Genomic DNA, 10,505 nt, shown 5'->3' on the forward strand with positions numbered 1-10,505 from the left:
TCAATGAGAACATTTTGAGCAGAAGCTCAGAGTAACCCAAGGCCTGTGTTGCTGCTGGCAGCAACGGATCAGTATTCGCTCATCCAGCATCATGATGGCTTTGTAGAACTTCACTCCTGTGAGTAGCAGGATTCAATGGTACTTCTCATAGTATCATAGGTTGGTTAGGCCATTCTGCCTGTCTAGTCTGAGCTCATTCCTAAGACTACATCCACGAGGCAGCTTCATTAGGGCCCAGGATGTCCCAGATGGCCTTTCAACATGAGGGGTTACCTGGTATATGGGTTGGGGTGCCTCAGTTTTCTTTCAAAGTCCTCTCATCCTTCCCTAGGCTGAGCAGGTGCCCTCAGGTCAGTGTCCAGGTAGGGGAAAGCAGAAGCTACCAGGATGTTTAGCACCTGAGTTCAGGAGGTGCCCAGCTTCCCTTCTATCACATTCTGTTGTCCAAAGCAAGTCACAAGGCCAGCTCAGATTCATTGAGGGTGGGGAAGAGAATTCCATTTGTGGGTGGGCAGAGATGTAAAAGATTGCAGCTGTGTTTTTAATCAAACAATAATGATTTACACGCTGAGATTCGCTCTCATGTGAAGGATGTTGCAGGGTTGCGGGGCCAGTGAGCCGAGCCGGGCCTGGCCTTGGGACCCAGGGGTCTGCGCACGCGGTCCGCGCATGAGAATGAGTGCGACACCGCGCGGGGGCGCAACAGAGGGCTGAAAGGTCCATGGCGTTCCTGAGCAACCGCAGTAGCGGCAACGCATTCTCCGGCCTCCTGTTTTGGCTTCAGCTCCTCGGGCCTCTGCTCAGTGAGGCCTCAGTGGGTGCGGCCAGGCCGTGATGTCCCGGTGGGTGCGGGTGGTGGTTGGGTGATGGGGGACTGGCCAGCACTGTCTTGCTGCTCTCTTCTTCCTCAGGTAGGGGTTACAGACCCCAGGAAGAGTCCTCAGCGACCTTGGCAGGCTCAGAGGCCCCAGCTCCTCCCAGACACCTGAAACTCCCAAAGATTCCACATCCTGCTGTAGCTCCAGCCCCAGCAGGGGCTCCAGGATCTGGGGCTACTTCAGAGCCCACAGTGTCACCATTCTTACAATCCAATGGGGATTCTAATCCATTTCCAGTTGTGCTTCCTTCAGGTAGCTTCTGGTGCCAGGGTTATACAGGCCTGCCTGGGAGTTGAAAGGGAACACAACCAGACTAGGGAGGATGGAGCCAGATCTTGTCTTGAAAATGGGAGGGAGGGCTGGGATATAGCTCAGTTAATAGAGTACTTGCCTAGCATGCACAAGGCCCTGGGTTCAATCCCCAGCACCATCACCAAAAAAAAAAAAAAAAAAAAAAAAAAAAAGAAAAAGAAAAGAAAATGGGAGGGAGAGGACATCCACCTGCCTTGTGTGACAGGTGGATCCACCTAGGCAACCTGTGTGTCGTGGTCATGGGGTTGGGGGACAATGGCTTCACTTCTAGTACCTTCTTTCCCAAATCATCCAGTATGTGGGCAAAGAAGTATGAGGATATTTGGTGGAAGTGAAGCCCCACGGAGGAAGTGGCCCTGGCAGGTGAGCCTGCAGTCCTATAATAGACATGTATGTGGAGGCTCCCTCATCACCAACCGGTTAGTGCTCACTGCTGCCCACTGTGTCTTTGGTAGGTGAGTATTTGGGTCTTTGGGTTTTGGCCCCTAATCAGGCTGTGTCCTGTCCCCATCTCTGAGGTTTCCTCCTCATCAGAAAATGAGGATGACAGCCTCAGGGTTTTTATTTAATCTGGGATGAGACCTGATCATTTGATTTTTTTCTCAAGCATTGGTAACTTTTACTTCAAAGTTTGTATAGTAAATAAACAGATACATCTGGGCTGTCAAACAATATACAACAAAGAGTGTACATCTTACTTAGCAACAACACTATAAGATATCAGTGTATTCTCTTTAACTTTTACCTGTTGTAATCCATTACAGGGTTTCCAAAACTTCTGCACCTTGTGCTTTTCATATCAAATTTTTAATTAAAGATCTTTTCCAAATGAATATATTTTTTGGGTTTTCCCCGCTATCAATGAAATTTCTTTTTATATCTATAATTAAAAATGACACTCTGTGGGACTGTACAAATTTAGGTCAAAATAAAAAATATATGTATTTCCTGGATTCATAAAACATCATTTACTGAATCTTTAAGGAAATTAGAAGTAACAGCAATATATGTAAAAGAAATGATTTAATGACTATAAGCAGGACAAATCAGAACTGTGGTTCTTTTGCAGACTGAGGACAATGAAATGTTTAGCTATAATTTTCCATACAAACATGAAACAATATTCACATAGAATAAAAACTCTCAGAAATAAGTGATGGGTGATAAACAAACACCAAGTTCCACCAAAAACAACAACAACAACAACAAAAATCAACTGAAAAGTATTGGGGTTGTTCATGTTTTAAGTTTAACATGTTTGCTCTATTTAAAAAATATCTGTAGAAGCTCATAATAAATTGCTCTTATTTCCAGACATTACAGAGAAGACATATTCCATTGTTAACTGTTGGTAAAGCAATATTTCAGTTTGAAATTATTTTTACGATACATATTAAAATAACTTTAGATGAAATGCCTTCTAATAGCAATTAGCTGGTTTATTTAAAATTTTGTTTTAGAATTAGTGATAAATATGAACTTTTAATTTTTTAATCAGTTTTCCAGGTGATACTGGCCTGGGGAACCACTCTTGGAGAATCTCTGGCCACAGTGGTTGGGTGTGGGAGGGGGTAAGGTTTGTAGAGAGGGAGTGGTTGACAGCTTGCCGAGGAAGTTGGGTTCAGGCTGGGAACTACCTGGAATGTGTAGATGGGGAGTGTAGACCCTCTGGATCTCTGTGAAGACAATGTCCTCTCCCCACAGACAAAGGGAATACACGGTGATGCTGGGACACAATAATTTGTTTGAGTTTGATGACAACGCAGTTGTGATTCCAGTTAAAGACATTGTTCTTCATCAATATTATAATGTTCGACTACTGACTAATGACATTGCCATTGCTCTGTTGGATGCTCCTGTGAATTATTCCTCGTACATCCAGCCTATATGCCTGCCTGAAAGGCCTTTCACAGTGAATGCTGAGACATTGTGCTGGGTGACCGGATGGGGCCGCATGGAAAGGAATGGTGAGCCTTTCACCAGGATGCAGAGCCTGGTGGTTTGGGGTTGGTATGCAAGCTCCAGGGAGGGTTAGGGAAGTGATTCTCTATGGGTGGGTTAGGGAGGAAGGTGAAGAATAGGTAGACAGTGAATACTTTACAACTGTTTTAGGAATTTTGATTGGTATGTCAAGACCTGGGGGCATGGGTGACAGGTATGGTGGGTTCTTTCCAGGGTACGTTTGAGTTTAGAGTCAAGAGCTCCCTAGGCAATTTGAGCAGTTTTTAAAGGACTTTACCTAGTGGGTTGAGCTTCTTGTTCCCAGGGAGATAGGCCAAGCCAGAGCAACCCCATCAATGAGGGTACAGGATATCCTATATTTAGGATGAGACTGGACTTGTTATCTTTCTGAACTGCTTGTCTGAGAGTCTTAGATCCTGCCCTAGAAGGTAAAGTAGTGGTACAGGATACCTGTCACCATTACCACTGATACTCAGAGTGATGGAGCCATGGTTGTCATTTCTCAGGCTGATAAAGCCTTGCCTCTCTATTTCCTTGACTCACCTTTGCTTTTCTATCTCAATTTGGCCTCTTCTCTCTTCCTCTCAGTGCTCAAACTGGGCCCAAGTTCCCTACTGTGTCCAAGGGCACATTATTTCTGCTCTTTTTTTTTGAAGGGTAACTGATGAGCACCCAGAGTGTATACCAAAGGCTCCTGTCCTATCCCAGTCATGCTGATCCACTTGCTCCTATATTGTGTTTCTTTAGTGCGGCCAAAAAAGCTTCGTGAAGCTGAACAAAAGATTATTTCCCAGAAGATTTGTAATGAGAAGTATCAGAGATATTTCAGAACATCAGTCACCATGGTGCGACAAGGCATGATCTGTGGCTATTATGATGTGCAGCGTAGTCCTTGCTGGGTCAGTATGTGGCCCCTTTCTGCCTGTTTTTGAGTGTCCCTTGAAAGATAAGGAGGTGCACAGGGAGTGACTCCCTAGATTCTCTTAGCTGGTATGGCCTGTTCCTTCAAAAGGGAGCAGCCCTGACTGTCTGGGGCACTGCTAGGGTGCTGAAGGTGGGCTGGGTGATGTTCACATTGTGTTTCACTAGTTGAGCTCTCCTATGCAGCACTCACCCTGCCAGTGTGAGTGCTAGCCCGAATGATCCCAGTTAACCCACATCACGACCCAGCAACACAGACTCAGTGCCTACTATCCACATGGGGAAGGGGAGATCCAAGGACATCAATTCAAGGTCGTCCTGAGAGTACCTCTATGACTCCCAGGCCCATGTTCTTTCCTCTCCACCAAGCTTTGTTCCTGAGGAGAGGGCTTTTGGGCCTAGTCTTATCAGATGCATATTTGCATGTATTGGAAAGAGCTTTATTGTTGGAATGAATAAAGAAGCAGTTCTAAGAACCCTGAATAATTTCATTATCACCTGTGCAGAGAGAGAGCCAAAGTCTTTACCTTTACTGGATGACTTCTCCCTGCTGTGAACCCATGTATCCAACCCCATCCATCCAGCTCTGCTATCTTCAAGACTCTGAAACATCCCAAACCGCCCCTTCAAGTAGAAGTTCACATGTCTTTTCCCAAACCTACTGCACTGTCCCCACTACCAGTCACTTCTGTGAGAGGCCCAGAGTCTTCATGTAGGGAGAGGGCTCAGCATGTACAGTGTCCCAGAGGTCTGGGGGCAGATCTTCAGTTGAAGGATGATTTAAACATGTAGAGCAATGGGGTAGCAGATGTGGCCAGAGAGGTGAGTGGGTGGGGTGGGGAGGTAGAGTGAGCCCGGGTGCAGGGCCAAATTCTAGCCTGGCTCAGGCAGGACTGGGAGGGAGCCTGGGTGAGTGTGATCAGATTTGCCTTTTAAGCCAATGACTTTCTTGGTTGTGTGGTGCCTAGACTGAAGTCTAAGAGCAGTTTTCATCATCTAGGGATCACCATTGGATCCCAAGCAGGGTATGGGGCAGCAAGGAGCCATAGGACATGTGTTTGAGGTGGAATGGTGAAGATCATAGGGCGCTGGTGTTGAGGGAGGGGCTGAGGAAGACCCTGGGTTTCTCTGGAGGTGACTGGTGGTGGGGCTAGTGGAGCAGGTTTGGGACAGGACATGCCGAGTTTCACTTGAAGAGCAGGGTCTGGATATTTCCCAGTCTGGAAGGTAGTGGAGCTGATGAACAGAGGGGATTGGACAGGTGAGTTTGATCAGGGAACAATGGGGGGGGGTAAGAGATGAGAATTTTGGCCCTTTTTATGCAGAGGTGATCCTCAAAATATTTAAGGTTCCTTTAAGGACTGACTGATAGGCATTGATATTGGCCTGAAGCTGTAGTGGGCTCTGCCTGCTGTCTTCTCCATCAGGGGTTCTCCTGTAGCTGCAAGCTCATGGGTGGTTTTGGCAAGGGTCATGAGGAAGGATCAGCAGCAGTGGAAGAGTAGGGCACCCAAAGTGAGTCAGTTTACTGCAGGGGTAGTAGGTCCTGCTGGCTTTGTGTCTTGTGTCCTCTTCCCTGGTCACCAGGAAAGAGTAGCACTTCTCAGGGGATGTTCAAGTTCCCACATCAACCTCCTTCAGTCAAATCTCATATTCCCCTGAGAATATGAGAACCTGCGCCTGGCAGTGCCTTTGGGGATCCTGGGGAAGGAAGCCCTGTGCATGTCTGTCTCCCCAGAACCTCGGGTGGCGTGCTGCCTGGTCGGATGAGGACCCTCTTCTATCCCTGCAGTTTGTTTGTTTTTCTTTCTCCAGGGAGATTCTGGGGGCCCTCTTGCCTGTGAAGTTAACAACACGTGGATCCAGATAGGTGTCGTGAGCTGGGGTTACAAATGCGGTGTCCTTCCTTCTGTTTATACAGAGATCATCCAGTTTAAGAAGTGGATCAATGATATTTTAAATCAGGCTTCTGGTATATATTCCATGGGAGTCTGTATGCTGCTCATATATCTTCTGCTTTCCAAGGCAATCCTGGTGACCATATGATCACCCGGGCCCACTCCCTTCCTATTTGTGGGGTCTCCCACTAGGCCTCTCCTCTAACCTCCCTTTCCTTCTCAATGTCCTTTCTTCAAATCTGGCGAGACTCTTTGACTCTCGAGAGACCCACAGTTTAACATGCCTGGGCCATGCTCTCCCTGTTGGAAAGGGAGGCTCAAGTGCCCGCAGTCCTGTCATGGGGAGCATGATGACTTGGGACACTTTGGAGAATATGTGCCAAAGGATAGAAGTCATCACGGTGAAACCCTGGTTTCAGGGTCTCCTTGAGACTGTGTCTCACCAGAGATGTGAGGAGGAAGAGAGACGGTTGGGGTGGATAGGGAGATGCTCCTAAGTAGCAGAGCACAAAGAGCACTTGTATGTATTTGCTAATTAACTTACAAAAAAGCTGTTTTTAAATCAGGACCTACATGACAGGGGTCCATGCCCCTCCAAAGAAGGAAAAATGCCTGATTGATATTTTGATCGGACTAAAGCCTGCATAAATACCTTGTGGACACGAATGTCTTATCCAGGATTGGGCAGGGGGCTGACTTCCTTAAACCTACATATCTATATAAACCCCTAGACAATAGCCACCCTTTATTATTCCTCTTTGGGATTCCTCTCTCTTTGGGAACTCTACTTTTTTTTTTCTATTACTCTAATAAAGCCTGTTACTTTACTCTCACCCCGTGTCTGTGGGTTTTATTCTTTGAATTCATGAGACAAAGAACCCAATCCCACGTTCCTTGCTACACCAGCTAGAGCGGTCATTGTCAGATGGCATGCAAGAGTAGTTGCCTGGTCCCTGAAGAGGTGTCAGGCCTGGGACTTCCACATCTGGCTCAATTGCCTGTGGCTGGCCGGCTCCGGAGTGGATCCATCTATGACTGAGTAGCCTGTGGAACTGGCGTCTCATTGGGTATCCTAATACGGCAGTCCTTCTTCTGTGCCCTAGTGGCTGCATTAGGGGCATCCTGAATTGTGTTGATACAGTTTTGAGTGTGGAGATTTTAAATGTGAACTGAATAAATGTTTGGATAGTGTCCTGTGTGTTCTGAAGCTTCGCTCACTTGGGTTGTTTGATTATATATAACCTCCTCTGTGGAGAGCTGTGCCCCCATGTAGCTAAGGAAGTTCTTTCTCTTAACCATAGAAGATGTAAGGCAGTACCTGCTCTGATGTGCATCTTATGGGTGATTTTGCTAAGCAGATCCTGGTCCCTTATGTCATTTCCAGCATCTCTGCAGTAACCTCTAGAACTGAGTCACACAGATTCTGCTAGAGGCAGGTGATCAGGAGAGAATGGAACTGGGAGCCGGAGTGAAGTTGGAGCATAACAAATATTCCTCCTTTTTCAGTTCTTCCCCTTGCTGCTCATCCGAGTTTGTTTCCAGAAAAATGATTTCCCACATGAAGTAGGGTGAGAGATTCAAAACATTGTACCCAGGTTTGGTGACCTCATATAAGGTCTGGTGTCTCCCATTTTCTCTGTTGATCTGCTGACCAGCTTTGTCCTGATCTTCTGCCTTTTGTCTTTCCAGGGGTCCATGTCTCACCCCCAGATTTCAATGGGCAGTCTGTGGCAGTTCCAATTGTTGCCAGAGGAAGGATGGGACTGGGAGATCAGGCTTAAACATCAAACACTGTCTCTTAATGAATACAGCACCAACTCCCAACAAACCACTGGATATTCATGGATTAGCCAAACAAATTTAACTTCTTTTTACAAGAGCAATCCAGTTTTCTTGGCCAGCAGGTAGCTTTTCTCCATTGTATAGTCCCACTCTTAGTATTATGGTTCATTTTTTATCTGTGTGATTTTTTTTTTACTTTAAGTTGATTTATTTCAGGTATTTTGTCATAGGAACAGAGAAGATTGAAAATTGACTAATACTGCTATACTACAGAAAACCATAGATGGAATTAATTTACAAACAACAGGAATTTACTTTTCACAGTTCTGGAGGCTGGGAAGTTCAGGATCAAGTTACAAGCAGGTTTGGTATCTAGTAAAGGCTCTTTTCTTATAGATGACAACATCTAGATGTCCTTACATGCCAAATAGAATTGGGGCAAAGGGGGACCAACTGCTGTATCTTTGCCTGGTAGAAGAACAGATTAACAAACACACTCAACCCCGCACCCCAAAAAAACTTTGTGGGGAGAACCTAAGCTATTTCACCAATTTTTGTGTCTGCTTCCAACTTAAAACCAATCAGAGAAAGTGAAATATCTTTACAGAATCACGTAAGATGCACCACTTCTAGTTAGCCTGCCTTACAGCTTCCATGCTTACAACCTCTAACAAGGGAACGCTTGAAGCCTCTTTTTTTCCCCTGCAATATAGCCTTCCTGCTCTTCTGTTTTCAACTCTCTGCCAAAAAGCAAGTGATCTAGATGACTCCTTTCCTACAGCAAGATTAGAATAAATAGTCTTTGCTCTCACCCCCACCCCCTATTGAGTATTGAACCCACAGGTGCTCTACCACTTAGCCACATCCCCCCAGGTGTTTTTTATTTTGAGACAGGGTCTATGTTGATGAGGCTAGCCTCAAACTTGCAATCCTCCCACCTCAGCCTCACAAGTCTCTGTGATTATAGGGGTGTGCCATCGTGCCCAGTTGCTTTTCTTATCTAGTTGGTCAACATTTATTCATAGATCCTTCAATATAGAATTGACAAAGACTCCCTCCTTGACCAAACTTTAATCAGTTTCCTCTGAGCCCTCCTCTAGTTTTAGCAAAGAATCCTGCTGAATCCAATTTGTAGAAAGAATCCTGCTGAGCCTGTTTAGCAAGAATTCTCTACTTTTCATATCTAAGCACGTTTCTTTTGGTAATTTCCCATCTACTGACTCCCTAGCGCTGCCTCTTGGCTAAAAATTTTTCAGCAGATCATTCTGTATTTGGTATTGAACTTGGTTCCAAGCTGAAGTCTTTCTTCCCTAATGCAATGTATGGAATAAATCTGATTGTTTATGTTTTCAGTGCTGGCAATTGTATGCAAGTGTGCTCTGCCACTGAGTTACATCCTCGGTCCTTTATATATTTTTTTATTTTGAAACAGGGTCTCACCAAGTTGTCGAGGCTGTTCTCTCCTGCCTCAGGCTCCCTGTGTGCCACTATGTCTGGCTCAAACTGATATTTTTGAACACTACTTGAAAGCACAGAATATTGGAATTGGTTTCTGTGGGATTCTGGGACTTTTTCTAATTAAAAAATAGAAATACTGGCTAAGCACAGTGGCATGAGCCTGAAATCCCAGCAGCTCAGAAGGCTGAGGCAGCCTCAGCAACTTAGTGAGTCCCTAAGCAACTGAGTGAGACCCTATCTCAAAATAAAATATAAAAAGTGGCTGGTGATGTGACTTGGTGGTTAAGTGCCCCTCGTCCAATCCCTGGTACCTTAGCTAAGGAATATAAGATAGAAAGGAGAACCATTGATAAGTGAAAAATACTGTAACAAAAGTAAAAAAATCCAATGAAGAGTCCCAAGTTCAGAATAGCTCAAAAGGAAAAACTATCAGTAAACAGTAAGATGGAGAAGAGAAATTGTATAATCTAAAAGCTGAAAAATAGATTGGAGGAGAATAATGCACAGAGGACCTATGAAAGAATGTAAAAAGGTCTAATGTTCATGTTACCAAAGTGTGAAAGACAGAAAGAGGATAACACTGAATCAATAGCCAAACAAGTAAATGACCAATTTGGCAAGAAACAGAAACATACAGGTTTAAGATGTTGGACAAACACAAACAGAATTTAAAAAAACTTAAAGAACTTTATGACAAGATACATGGCAATCCAACTTTTAAAAATTAAAGAAACTACCTACAAAGAAAAATAGAAGGATAACAAATTACCTACAGGGTGAACTAATTCAGATGACAGTGGAGTTCTCATTGGAAAACACGGAGACAGAATTAAGTGGCACAATGTTTCAAGTACTGAAGAAACAAGGGTCAAGCCACATTCCTCCACAGCGACAAGCAGCTTGTAGCAATTAAACGGAAATCAGAAGATTCTCAGATTGAGGAAACCCAAGGGAACCTGTCATCTACAATTCTACCATAAAAGAATACCATAAACTCAGGAGCTCTCTAAACAGAAAGGAAAGAATAAAAGGAAATTTGAGACATCAGAAAGAAAGGGGGGAATAATCAAAATAACATTTCCTTCTCTCGAGTTCTCTAAATTATGTTTGGTGGTTTAAGAAAACTCATACACTGTTTGACATGGTTCTACATTGATGTAAAGGAAGTGTTTAAAATAATGACTTTACAAACAGAAGTATAAAGAGATATAAAAGGCAAGTAAGTTTTCTGTAGCTCACTTGAACTGGTAAAATAATGACACTGATGTACTGTGTTTCTATATATATTGGCAGA

The 10,505-nt window shown here is 44.5% G+C and overlaps 1 protein-coding gene across 2 annotated transcripts; it reads left to right on the forward strand.

Moving 5' to 3' along the window:
* The first annotated feature begins 995 nt into the window (after window positions 1-995).
* Window positions 996-6,781, forward strand: LOC308645091 (serine protease 43-like). Of its 2 annotated transcripts, XM_081287059.1 has the most exons (5): window positions 1,000-1,130; window positions 1,486-1,645; window positions 2,895-3,157; window positions 3,900-4,051; window positions 5,889-6,781. In XM_081287059.1, the coding sequence occupies exons 2-5, from the start codon at window positions 1,503-1,505 to the stop codon at window positions 6,117-6,119; spliced, it is 789 nt and encodes a 262-aa protein (XP_081143185.1). In that variant the 5' UTR covers window positions 1,000-1,130; window positions 1,486-1,502; the 3' UTR covers window positions 6,120-6,781. The 2 variants fall into 2 exon arrangements, with proteins under 2 accessions (XP_081143184.1, XP_081143185.1); XM_081287058.1 differs by having other exon boundaries at window positions 996-1,645.
* Window positions 6,782-10,505: the final 3,724 nt, after the last annotated feature.

The sequence above is a fragment of the Spermophilus citellus genome (assembly GCF_964194105.1).
Source record: "Spermophilus citellus genome assembly, chromosome: 3".
Taxonomy (NCBI): domain Eukaryota; kingdom Metazoa; phylum Chordata; class Mammalia; order Rodentia; family Sciuridae; genus Spermophilus; species Spermophilus citellus.